The 22,927-nt window shown below is 52.0% G+C and overlaps 1 protein-coding gene across 1 annotated transcript; it reads right to left on the bottom strand.

The window, feature by feature from the left end:
* Positions 1-11,640: 11,640 nt before the first annotated feature.
* SCN2B (sodium voltage-gated channel beta subunit 2) lies at positions 11,641-21,728 on the bottom strand. The gene is made up of 4 exons (XM_008050962.1): positions 21,425-21,728; positions 13,124-13,290; positions 12,651-12,861; positions 11,641-12,070 (listed from the first exon to the last, which is right to left on the bottom strand). Exons 1-4 carry the CDS (start codon positions 21,492-21,494, stop codon positions 11,871-11,873), a joined length of 648 nt encoding a protein of 215 aa, XP_008049153.1. The 5' UTR covers positions 21,495-21,728; the 3' UTR covers positions 11,641-11,870.
* Positions 21,729-22,927: the final 1,199 nt, after the last annotated feature.

Here is a 22,927-nt window from a genome sequence, read left to right as displayed (position 1 = left end):
GGATCGCCGGGGCCCGGCGGGTCGGGGCTGGGGTGGCCGGGAGCGGCCACTGCACTCCAGTCTGTGCGACAGAGTGAGACTCCAACTCAAAAAAAAAAAACATCAATCTTAACACCTTGTTATCCTGATATATAACGTATACTCAGACATATATGCAATCTCCATTTGTACCCTTGCCCCAAGGCTTGCAGCATCAGAAGTGGACCTAACTGCAAAGATGGAATGAGATTTTGTTGCATGTAAAAGTGCTTAGCCGAGTGCTAGAGTAAACATTCAGTACGTTTGACCTTAGTCTGTGGCCCAAAAGGCTATGCCTCTCTCCTTGTCTCCAGGTTTGCTGGCTTACCCAGTTCTTCCCCCAGGAGGTCCCTGCACTAGATTAACAGGGCTGGGCATCCACACTGCCCACTTTATTTTTATAGCGGGGGTCATGTTTCTCAGGTCAGCTTCCTGAGGTGAGAGAGGAGGTGTGCCAAGAGGAAGAAAAATGACCCCTGCCCAGGGAAGGAGGAGGGAGGGACGGAGCCCCAGGGATATCTTTAGATCTTAGATCCCGGTGACAGGAAAAGGTGGCCAGCTCTCCTCCCCCACTATGGGCTCTCCCCACCTTCCCTGCTGCCTCACTGTTCATGGGTGCTTAGAGTTGGAAGGGTTCTTAGGAAACCCCCAAGCCTCACAGAAGAAGAAAGAGGCTCAGAGAGGTGGCATGTGGGCCCAAGGTCAGCTAGAAAGTTACTGCAAAGCCAGCAATAGAACCTCCCCCATTATTTGATTTCCACACCCCACACCCCCAGCTTTCCTCCAAAGAACGCTAGGAGGGCTCCGCATCTGGGCAGAAAAAGTGCTTGGGAAATGCATTAGTTTAACAGCGGCTAGAGGAATTTTACATTTATAGAGCACTTTCCTCAAAAATTCTCAAAAACCGAGTCTATTGATCTAGCTCAGTCTCCTCCGGGGGCTGCCAGGGGAGAGGGTGACAAAAGGGGGAGTCCCTTCTCTCTTACCTTTTATACACGATCTTTTTGAGGGGGCCTTCCTAATTTAGTTCCTCTTCATCCAGCTCATGAGCCCCCAGTCCCTGGAGGTGGGGGAGGGGACAGGAAGAAACAGACATAACAGCTCAGCTTCTGTCCCTCCCTTCTCCTTGAAGTCCCTTGGGGGAGGGCAGGCATGGTGTCTTGGGACACAGGCCCCAACTGTGCCTGATTCCTGGTGATGGAATAATGCACCGACAGCTCTTGGGTGGCCTGGCCCAGAAATACCTTGAAGAGCAAGTTTTCAGGGATGCAGAGATGGATTGGGCCCTGTGCCAAGAAGCTGTCAGAGACTGTCCACTCTCAGCTGGAGGAGACAGGACCTACATTTAAGGGGAAGTAGATTATTTCCTTGGGGATTCATGTAGGGTTCTTTGAAACAGTTAGTCCAACACGCTTCTGGGGACAGGCAACTCTGTCGGTCGCCTCCTCCCTTTCTCTCCTAGGGAGCTGGATTGGAGCTAGGAAGGAGAAAGGGTCCCAGTCTTCCAGGAGGGGCCAGTCTAAAGAGGAGTCAGCATGGTGAAGCGGATCGCCTTCTACAGATGACCAGGACGGCACATGAAAGGCTCCCTCCCCTGTCAGTTCTCAGAAAGCCGCCAAGACCCCGTGCAGGGGAGGAAGGGAAATGGAGAGCTCCTGAGGTCTCCGGAGCTATTTTGAGAGGAGTTCCTCCTAAGTAACAAGAGCCTGGCAGGGAGCCTCCTCCCCCTCTGGCTCCCCTATTGCCCTTGCCTGTCTGCCTCCCTCTCCCTCCCTCTCCCCCATAAACCCTCGCGCTCCTGTGGGGCATTGCAGGTAACAGAGGCAGCTCGGTGCGGCGCTGACTCGGCTCTTGGAGCCAGAGGACACTGGGCTCTGCAGGGAGCACCCCCATACACACACACATACACCCCCACCTCCAACTCCTCTCTGGACCAAGAGCTGCATCTGCTTGTCATCTTCCCTGAGCTCTTCTTCCCCGCACCCGCGGTAAACAGGGCCCCGGTCTCCGGACGGTGGAACTGCAGGCAGGAGCGTCTGCCTGCACTAACTTAAAGTTAAATGCCCACAAATCCTCCTCTCACTTGGGTCAGGGTTGGGTGGACGCTACCTGGACAAACTTTTTGGGAGCCTCCCCCGAGTGCACCGAGGTCTGTCCTCTGCTCCTCCCTACTCATCGACCCCTCCCTCCAGCTCAGAGTGCCTGCTTACCCCCAGCCCAGCCATCATCTCAGTATTCACTGAAGTTTGGCAGGTGCTGAGGGGGTTAACAGGACAGCCTGCACCAAACCATCCCGCAGGCACGTGGCCTAGGAAACGCGGCACGGAGCCCACCTCCCATCAGCGAGTTGGAGTAAAGATAAACTCTTTCTGAACCTGCCTCCCTGGGAGAGCCAATGCTTCTTCTCACCCATCTCCACTTTCTAGGGGCTCTGGGCACAGGCAGGTAGGTGGCCACCTCCTCCCACCCTCCCTTCCTCTCTTTCTGTTTTCTGCCAGGTTCTGTCCAAACATCCTCTCAGGGAAAGGGGGGTAGGGAGCCCCAGACAGATGAGCTCATTGGGAGAAGGAGGGTGGAGGGAGGAGGGAGCTGAAATAGCCTGACCAGAGAGATGCTCACCGGACAGTCCCAAGCTGGATGGGGTGTGAGCCCACGCCTGGGAGCAGGCATATGCTTCCCTGCAGCAACTCAGAGATGGGGTGAGTCCTGAGCATCTCTTTATTCTGGGCCACCTGGGGAGGGGGCTATAGCCTTGGAGCAGGGTGTCAGTCACTTTACCCAGCACCCTAGAGCTGTGTTTATCTCTCCGCTTCTTGGGTCATCATGCCCCCACCACCACTACTACCTTCCCATGGGGGAAGATGAGGACTCCAGAGAGCTGGGAGCTGGAGGCATTAGGAAGGTTTCCATTTATCACAGACTGCTACTCTTGAGACCACCTTGTCAGCTGGACGGCCAGAAGTCCTTTTGGAACTCTAGACCTGTCCTGTCCCTAAAATGGGCACGTGAGATAGATTGGCCAAGCCAGAAGCACAAAATGGCTGGAGTACCATGCAGGACTCCTTGACGATCTGATCTTGCCCCCTAGGAGCATTTTAGAGTAGGAGAAGTGGGTCTTCCAAAATGGAGGAGGGAGGGGGCTTGGAGAGGAGGTTTGGCCAGGGAGAGGTTGGGGGAGGTAGGGAGGGGAGTATGGGAGCAGAGGAGAGTTGTCCTGGGTCGAGGGCAACTTGAGAAAGTTGGAGTGTGACTCAGGCTGAGGAGGAGGGGTGGGGACAGGGAGACAACTGCCAGGATTCACAGGCTTTCGGTGGGAAGGGAGAGGAGCTAAAAGCCAGGAGAAAAGAAGGTGGCCAGCAGAGGCTGCCGCTGTCTGCACAGAGCTGCGAGGTCAAGGCCAGGCCACGTGGGGTGGGACCTGAGGGACCCACCTGGAAAGCTTGGCCTCTGCTCCCAGACACTACTGCTCTTAGGATATTGTCCATGGTCATTTTGAGGTTGACTGCAAGTCATTCTTTCCCTACCCATACCTAAGTCTTTGGGTTGCAAGAAGTCAGTCCACTGTCCTTTCTTGAGGTATGATATGATGGTTTGGGCCTCACCTGGCCTTGAGTTTGAATTTAGTTCCACTGTTTCCTAGCCATGTCACCTTGTTTGTAGACATACTTAGTAACAGCAGAACCTCAGTTTCCTCATCTGTATAAATGAAAAAAGTGTGCATATTTGGGGGTTTGTCCTGAGGATGAAGTAAGCTGATATACCCATACACAGAATATCTGGCTGAATGCTGGGCACAGGGTATGGATTCAATAAATAGTGACTATTTTTACAAGTCTGGCCAACTGTCTCTCCCCACTTCCCAAGGCCTTCCAAGTCCTTTCAGACTGAATATGAAATTCACCCCTTAACCTTTCATCAGAGTCAGCTCCAGTAGAGAGTCTGCATGGGTGTCAATCTGCTATAGGGAAGGGATGAGATGTTAACAGACTTTGGCAACGCTGGGAGCGCTCAGGGAGGAGGAGGAGACAGAGATGATTTTGTCTTTTATCTACAGTCTTGGCTAGAAAGACAGGGGCTCTTTGCCCTGGTTGGTGGGCCTAGGAAGACAAGTTAGACTTGGCCTGATCTTTGGAAAGAGGCTCCCCAAGGGCATCTGACTTCAAATTTCCCACCCTCACCCATCTTATCTCTCACTCTAATAGGGGATGGCCCATACCCCCATCATTGATGGATCAGGTGAAGGGATACAAGGGTACAGAGGCAGCCTGGGGAAGACACGTTTGCACATGTATGTGTTACATTTTTCTTTAGGCAAGCAAGAGTTAATCCCACTTCTATCATTTGAGTTCTAAAATAAAAACAGTAGAGGGCCATTTTCAGTAAACTTGAAGGCCATCTGAAAGTATGCCCTGATATATGAATCTTCTTGACAACACCCCCAAGCTATGCTTGAATACCTTCTGGGATGAGGATTTCATTACCTCAAGAAACTCAACCCTCTGCATAACTCTGACTTACACTGGATCAATATCTGTCTCTGCCCGCCAATCCTAATGTTTCGCCTTGGGACAGGATGGGACAAGTCTAACCCCGCTCCCCGAGGCCACAGCCTGGGTCACTGTATTGGCCAACAGCTGGGATGCTCACTTCCCCTCCTGGCTGCACACTCCCTTTTTCTCTGCCCATTTGCCCACAGGAGAGGCTCTCAATCTGTTGAGGCAAACAGTGCCTTTGCCACCTGTTTCCAGGGAATTTGGCCCAGCTGAGAATCAGAGGCAACTGTGGCTGGGATAAAGGTGATTTTGCCAGGGCTAAAGGGAAAGCTCCTCCTGGAATCCCAAGTAGCCAAGCTGAGCGTCCATGTCCACTTCCCCCCTACCCTTTCCCAGCACCTCCTAGATTTTCAAGGTCAAAGTTATTACTGCCAGAGAAAAGGAAAAGCTGCCTTAGCAGGCCACCCCTCCTCCAACCCTAACTCATCAATTCGTCCCCTATGCCCCCCAGGGCCTCTCTTTTCTCTTAGTCTTGAGTCCACTGACTACTCCCACACAAACACACACCCCCCTCCAAGTCCATGTGCCATGTCAGGATGCCAGGATATGGTTCTCAGCTGGGCTTCCTTCCCCCAAGTCCTTTGGTGCTCTATCTACCAGGTAGCCAGAGCTGGTCCTGAGCGGTGGTTGGCATCCTAGATTAGCATGGTAACAGGCAACCAGGAATGGTTGACACCTGGTGGACTTGGGTGAAAGTCTGTAGGAAGAGTGGGATGTAGTGCCACCAGGGCTCTCTGAGAAGAGATTCTGCAGGGCCCTTCTAGCAAGGACTTGCTGAGTCCCCAGAGAGCCAATGGAGAATGCCACCTGGTGAGGGCTCACCCTCCTGTCCTGCTTCCAGCTCCCCACCCTCCCTCCCATTAGGCACTGCTCCAGGCTCCTCTCACCTGTAGTGTTTCTGATGCTGCCCTCAACTGTGGCAAGATAGGAGGGAGATAAGTAACCCAAGAGAGGCCTGTATACAAACAAACAGGAGGCAAGTCATGCTAACAGGACAAGGAAATAGGACCCTGGGAACCAGTGTTAAAGGACATGAGTCAGCCGGGTTCGGTGGCTCAGTCTGTAATCCTGCACTTTGGGAGGCCGAGGTGAGTGAATTGCCTGAGCCTGTGGGTTCGAGACCCACCTGGGCAACTTGGCGAGACCTCATCTCTACAATAAATCAAAAAAAATTAGCCGGACATGGTAGCGCGCACCTGTAGCTCCAGCTCCTTGGAAGACTGAGGCGGAAGGATCGCCGGAGCCCAGCAGGTCGAGGCTGCAGTGGCCGGGAGCGTGCCACTGCATTCCAGTCTGGGCAACACAGTGAGACTCCAACTCAAAAAAAAAAAAAAAAAAAAGGAACCTGGATTCTGCTCCTGCCTGGCTCTGTCATTAATGAACTGTGTGACTTTAGGAAAATCACTTTCCCTCTCTGAACCTCTGCTCTGAAAACTCCTTAAGGAAGCATGAGTGTCTCTTCTAGATCAATGCAGGGGAGGGGCAGGGCAGGAATCTGGGCTGGTGTGTGCTGCTGTGCTGAGCACTCGGCCCAGTACTGGGTGTGGGCCATGGAAAGAACAGCACCCCAGATGCGAGATCCTGCTGTCTTTGTGCTTGATTCATTGTGTAACCTTAAGTAAGTCACTTCCCCGTTCTGGTCCTTGGTTCCCCCTTAAGGGCAGTGAAGAGATTTGAACAGTTATTCCTTGGGGTCCTCCCATCTGTGATGTTGTAAGGGCCTGCTCTCCTGCCCCACTGCCTTTGCCCAGATTCCTATTCCATTGCAGCCAGCCACAGCACGCGATGGCTATCCCATTGGGATATCCCATTGGGGGAGTGGGTTTTGGTGGAAATCGGGAGGCTCTTATATAGGTACCTCCTCTTCAATGGAGGGGTTTAGGAAACTGTTAGCCAATAATTCTGAGCACTAGGGTAGGAGCTAGCCCTTCCTCCACAAGGCAGTTCATTCTGCAATCGAAATGATCAGGGCCGCAAGCAGGCTGGGCCAAGGAACATCACTTTAGGAGAGGTGCCTGAGCCAAGTCCAACCCGCCCAGAAGCCAGGTGCAGCTGTTGTCCCCCAAGTGTTTTTGGAGAAAAGCCCAATGAGGAAGATGCTGGCCTGGCTGAGTATCAGGGGCCCATGTCCACCAGCCAAAATCTCTGGTGCCTTCTGCTGCTCAGTCCATACCCTTCCCGCAAATTCCCCTATCTGTTAAGTAGAGAAGCACCCGCCCTGACATCCCACTTTTGGAAGGACTCAGAGGCTCCAGGGGACAAACATTCTCTTAAACCAAGAAACCCTTGGTTCTGTTAAACATCAGCAAACTTTGTTTAACACTGCTGCCTCTTGTCTGGCTTCTCTCTGGTGGTAGGTGTAATCTTCACAAGCATTTGGACGATCAGTGTCAGGATGCCTCTGGGATATTCCTAACCACTAAGCACTGGTGAGGGTCTCTGGGTCACCAGGGAGCAGATAGAAATAAAAAAAGAATCCAGGAGAAAAGTAGGAACCAGCTACTTAGGTATTTCCTTACCTGTCAGCAAATTGAAGCTTTTCTTGTCTGGCAAGTCTCCTAGGCAAGGGTGTGTGTGTGTGTGTGTAAGAAAGAAAGAAAGACAGAGAGCGATGCAAAGAAGCATAAGAATAGGGAGAAAAGAGAGAGAAATGCCAGGGCGTTGCCTTTCATCCTGAACTTCTTTTTCTGCATCTGAGTCTCACTCTGTCACCCAGGCTGAAGTATGGTGGCATGGTCAAGGCTCACCTCCTGAGCCTCCACCTCCTGGGCTCAGGTGATCCTCCTGCCTCAGCCTCCCAAATAGCTGGGACAACAGGCATATGCCACCACACCTAGCTAATTTGTTTGATTTTTTGTGTGTGTGTGGTAACAACAAGGTCTTGTTATGTTGTCCAGGCTAGTTTGAACTCCTGGCCTCAAGCGATCCTTCTGCCTCAGCCTCCTAAAGTGGTGGGATTACAAGCATGAGCCACCATGCCTGGCCTGGTCCTCAACTTCTTAGAGCTGATTCAGTACATATAAGTAGGCTACAGCAGTACGTAGATGGGACAAAAGCCACCTGAACCTTCTCACCAGCCACTCTCCTCCGTGAAGCTGCATGAGGGCAGACTCTGACTAGTGGTCATCTATTTTTCCTGAGTCTGGAGCAGGCAAAAGAGATATCTGTCTAATCAGACGCTGTTGGGAAACAGAGAACAGGAAGGATGCTCTGTCTGTTCCTGCAAAGAATAAGTAATTTCTGGATGACAGTCAGCCTTGGGATTTACAGGATTACCTTCATCTTGGAAATAACTGAGAGGCCTCCAAAAAGCAGCATCTAGCTATCCTGTCCCAAGGTACTTCCCAGGGTGAGGAGAGTCTTCAGGGGCTTGGGGAAGGCAAGAAGATGAAACATCAGTCAATAAGAGTGGAGTAAGATGACCTCATTCTTGTGAGGCAAGAGCTTTGAGACCTTCAGATGATGGAGATCTGCCCTGTCAATGGGTAACAGAAAAGGAGCACCAGGGATTCCCCACCAAGATCCTGGCAAAGCTCCATCCTATTCTGCCCTCCACCGCTGAATAAAGCCACACTTGAGGGATGTTCAAGGGAGACAGTCTGTTTATTGTCACCAGTAGATCCAAGCAATAAGACAAACAGCAAAAGAAACTCAATCTGCTCCCAGAAGCAGATACATCCCAGCCGTTGGGTCACAGAGGCCATCTAAGTTTCCCTCCCTGCCCAACCATCACCCCCAACCACTGTACAGCACGTAAAACCTAGAAAGTGCATTCATAGTTGGGTTTTCCCCTCCAAGTGCACAAAGAACAATAAGAACATTCCATAATTTGCCTTTGGTGAATCAACTCAAAACATTGAGAAGTGATTACACCTCCCCCCACAATGTAACTTTTGGGGTGGGTGTAGTGAGATGTTTTATATTTGGATATATAATATATCTATTCCTATATATATAGACTATGTACAAATGCATCAGCAAGCTTCAATAAAGGAAGACATCAGCAAGAGGCACAGCAAGAGACACAGGCTGCCTATCCTTAAGACATAAGGAGGAAGGAAAATGTCTTGCTTCTTCACCCGTTAACTGCACCAAGCCATTCCTATGGCCTGGGACTATCCTTTGGACCTGGCCAGTATTTTCAATTGTCTGTCGGCTTAACCTGACCTTGTAAATATTTACCAGCCCAACCTCCCCAAGCAGACTCGCAGAGAGAAGTATGGATCCAGTCAGCTTTTCCTTTTTATAGATTAGGAATAACCGTGATGAGCCCATAGCTGGGGGCAGATAGCTATTTCCAAAGCCAGTTCCAAGGCACCTCAAGGCATTTCAGTCCTGAATAATTGTGCTTTGTTCTTATAAGCTAAATCCCAGGGGTTAGCCAGCTTGTCTCTCTTTGCGATGGCCCTTAATTAGGAGGAAGAGACAGGTGGGTGGGGCACAGTCTGAGAGAGCAGGAGAGGCAGGGGTAGTGGAGAAGCCGGCAGACTGAAACCAGCAGAGCGCCATGGTGGGAACATGCAGCCGGAAGTGGGGCTCGAACCCCACAGTGCAGGAAGAGCAACAACTTGCCGGCATAGGTAAGAATGCAGGGTAGAGAAATGACCTCTGTGGAAACATCTCACCAGTTTACCACCTCTACTCACAGAAGCCCCTTTTTGCTCCCAACCTATCTGCCCTGGAGGGGGCAGCTCTATGAGATCTCTAAGAGATTCTAAGAGGCTCGAGAAGAAAGCGCATTTGAGATTGATCACCTGGGCCAGAGATGGGTCCTGACCTAGCCCCACCCCAGAGAGGCATTGCTTTCCCTGGGCCCCATTCGGTCAGGGCAGAGAAGGAAAAGACCCCAGAAGTCTTGGGCTTCTTGATGGAGATTTAGGACTTCTTAGAATGAACTAGGAAATCTTACAAATAATCCCTCTAGATGTTATGAGTCCTGGAAAAAGAAAAGTTCCCAACATCGGTACAGGTCTTCATCCTGGGAGAGGAGGGCACTTAAGGAGTGACCCAAAGAATGAAATCTGCAAGCTGCAGTAATGTGTACAACCACCCTTGGTCTCAGCTGGCTTGAGGTCCCACCACCCACCTCTCCGGCCCCAGCTGGTTGGCTCGAAGGATGGGCAGTGTCCACCTGCTACAGGCATCCTGGTGGCTTATCCCACCCCCGTTGGCAGTGTGTTGATTGGCAGTTAGGTACTGAGCTGATGAGATAGGAACTCCAGATGGGCTGGACTCCCCTCACCCAGGCATTATCAGGCTGGTGGTCCATCCCCACCCTGTGCCCACTCTGCCTGGCCTCTGCACCCTCACCCCTATTATATCTCCCTTCTTCCCTTCCTATCCTCCCTTCTCAAGGCCCAGTTTCTAGAATCTCTTTCCTCTTCCTCAACTCTAGCCCTGGAAGCAGTGGCTGCAGAGGTGGAATTAGATGCACCGAAAGATTAACCTTGGTCCCTACAGTGCTGGCCTGGCCATCCCCAACTCTGTTATGGCTTTGTGTGCATCCCAGCACCCAGCACAATGCCTGGCGCATAGCAGATGCTCAAAATAAATGGTTGCTGGATAGAAGCAAATTAAGCTGAATCTCCCATATACTATTGCTTCCTCCCCAGATTGGCCATCTGATGGGCAGAGGCAGGGATTGGTCCCTGAGACTGTCACGGTCCTGTCTCTACCCCCTTTCTCCAGACTAATTTCCTGCCCTGGGCACCTAACTCCCTGAGCAGGGGCTAGGGCTGAGCTCCTGGAAAGACTAGGCCGGGGTGAGAACGGGGTGTTGCTAGCTGCTGCACCCTTCCAGCTCCCACCCTCCACGCCTCAGCCCCAGCCCAGAGTTCCTGAGCTCCCAGATGAGCTCCCCCTTTCACCTCACCCCCTCATGGACCAGGCCTCAGAGCTCCCCACCCCCCAGGAAAACTATGGCTGTTGATTCAAACTAGAGGTTGAGGAGTCAGAGAAGAGGACAGGCCACTCGACTGCTATTTGTTGGAACCTCAGTTTCCCCATCTGTAGTACAGGTGACTTGACTAGTTGATCTCTGAAGGTCTTCTAAGGTCGTTTTCTCTGAGTCAACAGTTTCTATCTCTGTCTTTCTCCCTCTCTCAGGCTTAAACAATTCCCTTTGAATGTGAGTGTAATGGCAGTGAAGGTTGGCTCCCCACAGACGCTACTTTTGTCCCCACAAAGGGAGTTGTTGGGGGCAGGGAAGTGTGTAATATGGCTGCAGGCGAAACAACTGGCCACAGGGTCTCAGAGGCTCTGAGACCTCCCATCATGCTTGCCTCATCTTCCCTACCCTGCCCTCCGGTCAGAAGACAGAAGGGAACCCCACTGAGGGCAACTGGGAAGGGCCACACAGAAGCCCTGATGACAGCTGTCCACTCTCACACAGCCTTCTCGTTTCTGAACCTCACCTGCTCCTGGCTTGGGCGAGGGTGGTCACCCACTGGAGAAGGGGGTCTGTAGCAAGACCCATTTACAGTGGAGCCCCCAGCCCTCAGTCCCTCCTCTGACTTTGAAACTGGTCTCCTCTAGGTGGAGCCTGTGGTGGAATCTGACCCCTCCCTGGAGTTGCTCTTTCAGGACTGGCCTTGCCAACCGTCTCCAGGGATCTGCAGCCCACAGAAACCCAAGGGGCTCCCGGGTGGTTGCTGGGAGGAGAAGCAAGGGCCAGAACAGGCTGCCTGAGCCGAGGCGCATGTCCAGGTTTGCCTCTAGCCCTGGCCTTCCTTCAGTGCCCTGGAAATGCAGTTATCCCTTGAACATGCCCCTCCAAATCTGAGGAACCCACCATCACCCCCAGCCTGACAGGGCTGCTCTGGGCTGGGAGCAGCCAGGGGAACACAGCAACGCCACACCTGAGCCTTCCCAAGGCAGCGCTGGTCAGCACAGAAGAGCCCTCCCCTCCTCCCGGTCCTGGCTGAAGCCACCACCAGACCCAGCACCGTGCAGGTGGGACAGCTTGCCTCCTCCCCCACCACTGCCCACCCCCCTTCTCTTTGGAGACCCTCACACACCCCTCCTGCCTCCTCTCGGGGACTGGCAAGTTGCAGCCCCTGCTCTCCTCTCCCCGGGGCCCACACATCCCAGATGCCATGGCAGGTTTCTCAGATGGAAGAGAGGTGGGTCACTCTTGGTGCAGGGTGGAGGGGTACGAAGTGAGGGGCTCGGGGTGGGGGGAAAGGTCGGCCCTGGGATCTGGGTTCAAGGGAAGCACACCAAGAGAGGGTAGGCAGGGTCACTGTACAGGGCAGAGAGTGGAAGGAGACAGGACACAGGGGCTGCAAGGCCGACCGCCTGCTACTTGGCACCATCATCCGCGTTGCCCTCGCCGTCCGTCTTGCCCTCCTCCTCGGTCTTCAGGTCATCCGTGCTCAGCTTCTGCTCTTTTTTCCTCCTCACGCACTTGACCACCATCAGCACCAAGATGACCACAGCCAGGAAGCCCCCTACAGAGGCACCCACAATCACTGCCACCGTGGAGTCCCGCTCGGGGGGCTCTGGAAGGGAAGCACAGCCACTGAGCGCTGGGGCTGGACAGGGTAGCCTCCTCCAGACAGGACTTCAGTAAAAGTCAAAAAACTACCCAGGAAACAGATCCCTAAGCACCACTACCCTAAAATCCCAGAGCACCAAAAAGCCCCCAAAGAGCCAGTGTGGTAGAGCATGGATTTTGGAATCAAACAGACCCAAAGTTGAGTCCTGATTGTACAATTTATTAGTCATGTGACCTTAGGTAACTTAGTCTCGCTAACCTCAGTTTCCTCACCTGCAAAATGGGAATAACAACAGTATTTCCCTCATAATGAGATACCACAGAAACAGAGCTTAACCCAATGACAGACATAGTAAGTGCCCAATAAACGGAAGCTGCCATTATTAAGATTATGATCATAATCAATATTACGCGGACTCTCTGAGACATGTCCCCAGGTCCTCAGGGACTGGAGGGAAGAAGATGGATGGCTTCCACCCAGCACAAGCTATTGCTCCACCCTTGGGAGGGCACAGCCTCCCCAAAGGGCCCTGAGCTAATAACTGCAGAAAGGTCCAGGCCCCCCAGCAGCCGGCTCCCCTCACCTTCCAAGAGGACCTGCAGGTAGATCTTGCCGTGCCCGCGGTGGCGGTCGGGCGGGTTCATGACATAGCAGTTGTAGATGCCCTCATCCTCCAGTTGCACGTTTCTTAGCGTCACTGACACGTCGTACTTGCTGGGGTTCCCCGAGAACTCCACGCGGTCTCGGAACCGCTCCAGCTTCAGGTTAATGATCTTCATGCGGAACTGGAGGAACTGGGGAGTGGGACAGGAGCTGTAAGGACAGTGGGATGCTCCCTCCTCCGATGCACCCTTCTACCAGAGAAGAGAGACAGTCATCTGCCCAAGGGCCACCCAGATATGGTAACACACCTTGTTTCAAAACCCTCTGGAACAGACGGCACAGCCAGAGTCCTCTGGAGCCATGAGCCATTGCCGGGGCAGGTGGTGGGATAGGGGGCTTCATGGTGTGGGACTCCTGCCTCCTCCCCAACCCCGCCTCCGTCCTGAGACTCACCATCTCCTCGGAGCAGTTATGACACTCCTGGTAAGTCCAGTTCAGGGAGAACTGCTTGTGGTTCACTGTGTAGCAGGAGTTGAAGGTGCAGAGCAGGCGGGCATCAGAGCCATTGAGGACGTTGAGAGTGGTAGGTACTGTGACCTCCATGCTCCGCCCTGATGGCACTGCAGACAAAGCCACAAGCTGGTGAGGATTCTGGCCGACAGAGCCGGAGAGGGGCAAACCTTCTAGCTGGAACTACAGGTACGAGCTACCACACCCAGCTAATTCTTTTATTTATTGTAGAGACGAGGTCTCACCAAGTTGCCCAGGCTGTTCACGAACCCTTGGGCTTAGGCAATCCCCTCACCTTGGGGGGTGGGGAAGTGCAGAAGTGAGGCAGGACAGAGTTATGGGCAGTGGGCTGGGTCCCTTGCAGCTGCCATTGATCAGGAGGTGGGGATACAGTGGGCACCAGATGTGGCCCTTGGAGCAAAGTAGGGGGCGGAGCAGGTAGGGGTCAAGAGGGACCAAATCATCTGTCAGGCCAGGGACAACCCAAAGCTTTTTCCAGGAGCTCTGTACGGCAGCCCCTCCACCTGCCCCCGTCTCGCCAGTGCCACGTGCTAGCTAAAGACCACGGACAAGGGACTTCCCTGGGCTTGTCTCAGTTTCCCCCTTCTTCTCCACCATTTCTACCCATCTTTGTTGGGTCAAAGCCCTTCCAACTGAAACTACAGGGCCCCCATGGGACAGGTCACCTGAGGACAGAAGGACATTCAGAAGCCTTCGACCTCGCCCTCCATATCCCAGGGACAGAACAAAGCTTTCCCAGCCCAGCCCAGCCCCCTCATTGCCCCCAGGCTTCTGACAGGCAGGAAAGAGGGCAGACAAGTAGTGGGAGAGAAGAAGTGCCCCAGAAGAGGAGGCACCATTCCAAGGACCAGCTGATGGGTCTACAGGGACAAGTGTCCTTTTTGGAGATGTCAGGCCTGGAAACACTGCACCACGGAGCTGACACAGACTGACAGGGTGGCAGAGTGGAAACAGCAGGTTCTGGGTGTTCTTTTTTTGTGTGTTGGAGTCTCACTCTGTCGCCCAGGGTGGAGAGCAGTGGCATGCTCACAGCCACCATAGCCTTGACCTGCTAGGCTCGGGTGATCCTTCTGCCTCAGCCTTCCAAGTAGCTGGAACTACAGGTGGGCGCTACCACACCCAGCTTTTTTATTTATTGTAGAGACAAGGTCTCACCAAGTTGCCCAGGCTGTTCACGAACCCTTGGGCTCCCAAAGTGCTGGGATTACAGGCTTGAGCCACCATGCCCGGCCTCTGGGTAGACAAGGGGCACCAGATGTGGGCCGGGGAGCTGGCATTGGGCTGAGAAAAGCTCATTCCACTCTGACATTCCAAGGAGGACAGCGTCCACAGAGAGGCCAGCGAGGTGCCTAGGGGCCTCCACCCTCGGAGACATGTAAATACCACCTTAAATGTTACATCCTAGGCACCTCACTCGATCTACCCTCGCCCCAGCCTTGGTTCCAAGATGCTCCGCAAAAAGTCAAAACCTGATCTCCAAAGTTTCCTTTTCATTACGGATGAAGAATATCATCAGTTCAGTATCATCCATTCACTCATTTACCAAATATTTCTTTCTTTTTTTTTTTTTTGAATTGGAGTCTCACTCCATTGCCCAGACTGGAGTGCAGTGGCTGCTCCGGGCCACCACAGCCTCGACCTGCCGGGCTCCGGTGACCCTTCCGCCTCAGCCTTCCGAGTAGCTGGAACTACAAGCGTGCGCTACCACGCCTGGCTGATTTTTTGATTTATTGTAGAGATGAGGTCTCACCAAGTTGCCCGGGCGGGTCTCGAACCCGCGGGCTCAGGCAATCCACTCACCTCAGCCTCCCAAGGCGTGGGATTATATACCAAATATTTCTAAATCGCCTACTATGTGCCAGGCACTTCATCTAGGCCCTGGGAGTTAGTGCCACAAACAAGACAGGCAGAATCACTGCATCAGGAAGCTTGCATTCTGGGGCGGCAGACAGACATTAACAAGCGGGGGGAGGGAATTGTAGATAGTGATATAACAAGGTAAAGGGGTATTGTTTTATCTGGGGGGGGCTCAGGGAAGACTTCTCTGAGTGGGGGGAGACATAGGCAGCACCTGCCTAAAGTGAGGGGTGAGACATTCAAGGTTTTGAGGTTATCAAGTTCCAAGGCAGGGGGAACATCAGGGGCAAAGTCCCAGTGGCTGGAATGAGCCTCCTCTGTCTAAGGCAGGAGGAGCAGAGTGACCAAAGGGGCAAATAGTGAAACCTGAGGTCAGAGAGTTAAGCAGGGACCAGGTCAACAAAGGGCCTTGTGGGCAGAGCATGGAATTGGGAGTTTATTTTTCTGAGTGTGATATGAAGTCACTGGAGGGCTCAGGGGTTGTGGGGGCAGCCAGGAGGCTGTCCAGGAGAGCATTATAGCTGCTGATATGGGAACAGCACCGACAAGGGGATTTGATTAAACTTGGGCTCAATCCCCGCTCCTACGTTGATCAGCAGGAAGAGCGTGGGGAAGCTCCTTACGTCTCTAAGCCATGGTCTTCTCCTCTGTAAAACGCAGATGACACCTATCTCCCAGGGCTGTTTTGATACATCACATAAGCAGTAAGTGCTCAGCAAATGGTAGCTCTTACGATTCTAGATTCTTTTCAAGTTCTGCTTCATAAACAGGAAGGGTTTCTGGGGTCACCAGGGCCTGAAAGCACCTTGGAGACAGACCCTTCCAGCCAGACCCTAGGAATTCCCCAAGAACTGGCAAACAGCCCAGGCCTGCAGGGCTCCTGTTTTTCCAACTGTTTTGTTGCGGAAACTGTCTCAGCTCCACTCCAGAGGCAGCAGCCTGCAGCCTGCAGGCAGGGAAAGCCAAGTCTGTTCCGAACCTCCTTCTGCTCAGCCCAGGCACTGGGCTAAATGACCAGGGCAACTGGAGGGACCTAAGAACAGGAGATGCTCTGAGCTGCTGGCCCCAGATGCAGGGATAGGCATGTGGAGCTCACCTGCAGGGCTGAGGATTCCAGGTGCGTTTTTTAAAGTACTCATTAGGGGAGTACCAACAGGGGAGGCTGAATGAGTCCCACGAGGAAGAACAAAGCCCAGCTCCCCTCTTTTGTACTTTCAGATCCATCTGAAAGCACCTGGCACTGCGCCAGGCATGGAGGCGTGCAGAAAATACCAACACCACTCCCAATCTGCGGAGGCTGAGCGATTCGAGGGAAGGCGCTGGCAGCGACGTGGCCCGAGCCTCCCTCCCATCCCTGGAGTGCCCTGCCCCTCTAGTCCCTACCCTTGGAAAGGTCAGCCACCGTCCCAGGACCCCCGCCCAAAAGTAAGTGTTCCATGAAGCTAGGCTGACCTTCCTGGTAGCCATCCTCCTCGGACCTCTGGACCACTCCAGCCCATGGCAGTACTTGAACCTCACTATATTAAAGGACCAAGCACCCTGCCGTGGGGGAGGGTGGAGCTGAGGGGAGCATGTCACCCTTCCTGGATGGCAGGAGCCAGGCAGACCCAGAGGTGCGATGCGGGCTCCTCCACTCCACCCTACAATGCGCGGTGCTGCAGGAGGCACCAGGCGGGACACGTGTGCCCTCTGGTGGTCACAGAGGTCAAATGTCAAGTTCCAACTGCGGAGGGAGAGAGGAAGGGGCGTCGCCAAATCAGAGGAAGCCAGGGCTGGGGGAGTTGTAGATCCGTCAGCATGTTTTACCCGTTAGGAAAGAGAGGCCACGTGAGAGACGCGTAGAGACTAGGGACAAGCTGAGGCCAGAAGTGTGGTTCCTGACTCCTAGTCTAAGAGTCGCACTTATGCGTGAGGGCTCACCAGAATCCCCGGAGGCTCCAGGCTGACAGCCCCTCTGTACCTTCCATCCTTCCAGGTCCTCATTGAGGGGAGAACCCATGCTCAACAAGGTCGGAGCTGTGAGCAAAACCCTGGTCTCTTGACTAACTCTGCTGCTTTAGGAAAGTAGCGGAACCCACAGTCAAGACCACAGAACCAACTTCATGATCATCGCAAACTCATAAAACAGTACCGGGCACTGTTTAAGCACCCTACATATATTACTTCACTTAATACTCACAAAACCCCTGTTAGCACCCCAACTTTCCAGATGAGGAAACGGAGCACAAAGAAGTTAAGTGAGCAGCCCAAGTTTACAGCTAGGAAATGATCAAGCTAGAATTTGGAACCAGGCTGCCTAGCACCAGACAGAGTTGAGGGGTCGAAGCTGAGTGGGGATGCGATTGTCATTGTAAGGCATGCCATGGACCAGATCTTTTGCTGTCTATGTGACAGGCCCAGCCTTATAACTTCCAGCGCCAGCTCCAGGCAGGCTGGTGGGCAGGGAACGATCCCATCTAAAGGAACCTCCATACAAAGAGAGCCCTGCATCTTCCTATAGAGCTGTCCCATTTGGAACCAGGTCTGGGCACTGTGTCTCCCGGTTTCCGACTCACAGAAAGGAAATGCCAATCAACAGAGATGCTGAAAGGATGTGCCTTCTTCCAGAACATCACCAGTGCCAGGCCCCCCACTCTCCCCAAGTCCCAGCTGGTCCCCACAGGCCCCATGCCATCCACTGTTCTAACTGGCCCATTTTGCAGATATCATGAACATTTGTTCATCTGTCAAGCACTATCTCTTGCAGAGACCAGAAGTTAATCTCCTCACTCCTCTTTCCAGCCCTAGGGTAACCTATAAGGTAGGTATATTTTGTTCTTGGCTAAAAAAAAAAAAGTCTAAGCAAATAAACTGTCTCTCAGGGCAGCCCTGTCTCCCAGGTGCATGTGGCATCCAGCCACTGTCTCCTCATCTCCTCACCTCCACTGCCTTACCATGCAGATCTCTCCCTGCTACAGGCTGTCCCCTCCCCACCAGTCCAGTCCATCCCCACACAACCAGATGCAACCCATCCTTGTCACCTCCAAACCTTCAATGGCTCCCCATTGCTTTTAGGATCAGGTCCAGGTTGCTGGGCATGACTTCCAAGCCCTTTACCGTCTGGGACCAACCGACATCCAGCCTCATCTCTGGTCAACTCCCGTCCCTTCATGCCGTCTTCCCTCCAGTGACACCATTTTTGACTTTTTTCTGGAAACACTGCCCGCCTCCATGCCTTTGTACTTGCTTTTGCTTCAGGTTGGGAAGCTCATTCATGCTTCTGTCCTTGGGGCCCTCCTCCCTATTCTGAGTCCCAGCTCATAAAGTATTGTCTCAGTGACAGTTTCTCCAGTGTCCTTCTTCTCATCCAGCCCTGTTTCTATCAGTTCCACGTGACTTGGAGGCAGAATGGTATAGGGGACAAGACCAGGGCTCGAATACCCTCATCTGGCCTTGGGCAAGATAGGTAAACCTTCTAGCACCTCCGTTTCCTCATCTGTCATATAGGAGACAGTGATAGGACCAACTTCTTAAAGATATTGTGAAGATTAAAGGACTTGCCACATGTGTAAGTCTCAGCACAGTGCCTGGCATATAGTAGCCCTGGACAAAAGTTAGCTGTTATTATCATCATCATTTTCACTGTTGTTATTATTATGGCACATGCGATCTTGTATTGTAATTATTTGTTTATGTGCCTGTGACCCTCAAGGAGGCTCCAGGGAACTGATTCGTATTCATCGTGGTAGCCCTGGCACCCAGGATGACATGTGACACACAGTAGGCCCTCCGTAAAAGTTTATTGAAGGAAGGGAATATATCTCCCTAAGCTGCAGATATATGCAAGGGGCTTGAGGGAAACCCAGACTCTACTTTCTAAGCCTCTCCTAACATAATTTTTTTAACCAGGCCAGTGACTGTGGAGTCAACAGTCTTGAGAAAAACTCTAGGGAAGCCCTGTCATTTGGATTGTTTTTAGTTAAAAATATGCTCTCAAATGCTTCTGTTGTGTGCACAGCCAGTTGCCCACCTGCCTTTTCTCTTTGCCAGTTTTATAGCCATCCTCACAAGCCTAGCCCCAACACTGTCCCCTCCTTGTCACTTGTGGCATTCCTCTATCCTAGGGATCAATGCTACTACAACCACCAAAGTTCCGTTGTGCACTCAGCCTCATTACAGCACCAGTTGAGTTCAAGTTCAAGTTCAAGGTCCCCATTCCTACATCCTACCCTGCTCAGGCTTACAGAAGCTTTCACTTCCTCACACCAGCCCCATGCTTAGACTTCTTCATCCCAGAGTTTATCTTCCCCCAAGCTACACTCTAACCCAGGGTTCCCAGTCCTGGTCACCAAGCCCCCTTACCTTCTTCACTTAGATATGGCTCTTACCAGGCTGCCTCCTTCCTGCTGGAAGTGCTCCCTAACTCCTGAGGGAGGTGTCTGTCCTCCAGCCAGGTTCCTCACACTCAGGCCATGCACCCAGCTCCCCCTCTTTTAGCTTGCCCTTGAGATTCTGATGAATTATGTGCCATTAAAGTGGCAGTGCCATTTCTTGAACATTGGAGGCAGTAGAGTCCAATGTTTAAGAAAATATGCTGAAATTAGACACAAGGGAGTTCAAACTTCACTTCTATTTCCTCTTCTTCTTCTTCTTTTTTTTTTTTTTTTGAGTTAGAGTCTCACTCTGTCACCCAGGCTGGAGTGCAGTGGCACACTCACAGACACCACAGCCTCACCCTGGTTGGCTCAGGCAATCCTTCCGCCTCAGCCTTCCAAGTAGCTGGAACTACAGGCGTGTGCCACCACGCCCGACTAATCTTTTCATTTTTATTTTAAAGATGAGTTCTCACCAAGTTGCCTCAAATCCCTGGTCTCAAACTCCTGGCCCAGGCAATCCTCTCGCCTCCACCTGCCAAAGTGCTGGGATTCCAGGTGTGAGCCACCATGCCCAGCCTCATTCTTCTTATACTGTACTAGTCATGTGACCTTATTGGGCAGGTTATTTAACTTCTCTGTGCCTCTGTTTTCTCCCTGTAATGTAAATAGAACAATAGCATCCAATTGCTGTGGAGGCAAAACACACAGTGCCTGGGATCGTAAGCAGCACTTGTACGGTGGCCATGATTGAGCCCGATCACAAACATGCCAGGCAGTAGGCATCCTCCAGTTTACCCAAGAGAGAGCCGAAGCTCAGAGAGGTTGAATAACTTGTCTGTGGTCATTAAGTAAATGACAAAGGTGGCTTTAGGCCCAGGTCTGATCAAGGCTCATGCTCTTTCGACTGCTGGAGTTTCCATAACGTTCCTGCTCTGTTGTTCATATGACACATAACTCAGCACAACTAACAGGCCTTACCATGCAGGCTCTCAGAGGCTCTGCACTGTCTCTGTTTAACACTCCTGCCCATACCCAGCACATCATGACACAGATAGAGAGTCTTTGTGACGGGGAATATTCCCACCAACAATCCTTGGACTTGACCCTCAGTTGTTGCCCCAGCAATGAGTAAGTTTGGATGCAAGAATGAAACGCTCTATAAAGCAGGTTTGTAAATAACTTTCTAGCCCCCCTCCCCCCCCCCCCAGGAAGCCTATGAATGCTCAAATACAAAATAAATATTGGGGCCACTTGACAGGGCAGTCCCAAGGCTGGGCTGAACAGTCTGAGACTGGTTTTAAAGGGCCACAACCTCGCTTAGCCTATGGGTTCCAATTTTTTTTCTTGAGTCCTTTCACCTGACCCTCCTCCATTCCACCCTGCCCAAGCCAGAGGTGCCTTCTCCTTCATTCAGCGCCTCGGCAGTTCCCTTCCCCACCCGAGAGCCTCCCCAAGCCTGCTTCCCACCTACTCCCACACACATTCCTACAAACCAGTGGGACAGATTGCCAGGACACCAGACCCAGACTCAACTTTCTGCCTCCCAGCTTCCCAACACACTCTCTTCTAATACCCTATATCCACCATATTCCAAGGATCAAGGTTCACAGAAGAAACCCTTTCAGGGAGCATCAAGTCCCAAGACCCCACAAAGGCAGTAGCCACAGAAAAATCCATCAAGAGACCCTGCAGATCCGTCGACCTTCTGCCCCACCCCCATGTAGGTCCACTTGGGCGGGGGGAAATCCGGAGAAAAAAATCATCTCGCTTGACAACTCTCACCACCCGCCACAAACAGCTCTCCGATCCCCTGACCCAACACTTGTGACCCAGCGGTCCCGGCCCGTTATGCAGTCCCAGCAATGTCCCTCCAGTCCCCAGCACCTCTCTTCCCAAGGACACGGAGGGAAGTGCTAGCAATGTCTTCTTCCCTGTCCCCTGCCCCCTCCTTTTCCAGCAGCGGCTGCACTTCTGAACCCTCGGGAGCATGCAGATTGTGAGTCTAACTTACCCAAAGAGAAAAAGAGACTGAGCCCCGTGAGACTGAAGGCAGGGCGAGGTAGCCAGGCATCTCTGTGCATTTTCAGAGACTGAGATGTTAGTCGGGTGGGCTATGGGAGAGGGTGATGTGAGGGGCCGAGGACTGCAAGGGAGGGATGGTTAGATGCTAAAAAAAAATGCACGGATGTACTTCAAAGACATATGCAACATTAAGGAAGCTTTATTTCCATCTCTCTAATATGGCCGGCTTGTATGTTGCTGCTAAAAAGAGAGAGAGAGGGAGTGTGTAAGGGAGAGAGAGAGAGAGAGAGAAAGGGGGAATAGAGTAAATATTGTGGTTGGTGGATTTCAGAAAGCAGGTGGGAGGGCATAAAAAAGTCTTTCGAAAAAGAACAAAATCCCCAGAATTTTTTGCCTCCAAAACAAGGACTAAAGCTAATTCTGCCTTTCTACTTCACTTCGGTGACTGTTAGATTTTGAAAGCTATTAGAGGACTCCATTTATTTCAAAGGTGCTGTGGGTGGGGGGCTCTTTCTGTCATTTAAAAACACCCTAAATGCTGACAACACTGGCTCAGTGGCTCATTCCTCTAATCCTGGCACTTGGGAGGCCAAAGTGGGAAGATTGCTTGAGCCCAGGAGTTTGAGACCAGCCTAGACAACATATCAAGACCAAAAAATCAAAAAGTTAGCCAGGCATGGTGGTGTGTGCCTGAAGTCCCAGCTGCTCAGGAGGCTAAGGTGGTAGGATCTTTGAGCCCAGGAGTTTGAGGCTACAGTGAGCTGTGGTAGTGCCAATGAACAGAGTGAGATCCCAATTTAAAAAAAACAAACAAACAACAAAGACATCCCCAAAAAAGGAGATGCTTGTTTTTGTGTTATTTGAAAAGGGTTGGGGAAGTTGGAGAGCCTTTCAGGAAGTAATGACTTCCTCCTTCTAACATTTCCACTGAAAAGAGAACATAGTAAAGCAGGTGGATGTGAAAATTCATAAGAGAGCTTACAATCAAACACAATATGTACTTTTGGAGAATTCTGATTTGGACAAATCACCTGAAAAAAGACATTTTTTTTTTTTTAGGCAATTGGGAAAAATGAAATAGGAACTGGGTATTAGATTGCATTAATGAATAAGTTAGTTTTGTTGGTTGTGATAAAAAAGTATTGTGGCCATGTTCTTCAACATCTTTATTTGTTAAAACACACACACTGGAGTGTTTATAAGTGAAATTATATGATGACTAGAATTTGCTTTAAAATATTCAAGAAGCAAGCTGGGCTCTGTGGCTCAGCCTATAATCCCAGAGCTTTGGGAGGCTGAGGTGAGTAGATTGCCTGAGCCCATGGGTTCGAGACCCGCCTGGCAACTTGGCGAGACCTCATCTCTACCATAAAATCAAAAATTAGCTGGGTGTGGTAGCACATGCCTATAGTTCCAGCTACTTGGAAGGCTAGGGCGGAAGGATCACCGGAGCCCAGCAGGTCGAGGCTGCAGTGGCTGGGAGCATGCCACT

This window comes from Carlito syrichta, unplaced genomic scaffold (assembly GCF_000164805.1).
Source record: "Carlito syrichta isolate Samal-C Ts95f unplaced genomic scaffold, Tarsius_syrichta-2.0.1 Scaffold63326, whole genome shotgun sequence".
Classification (NCBI taxonomy): Eukaryota; Metazoa; Chordata; class Mammalia; order Primates; family Tarsiidae; genus Carlito; species Carlito syrichta.
Note: the sequence above shows the minus strand (reverse complement) of the source record. Positions and strands in the feature narration are given on the sequence as shown.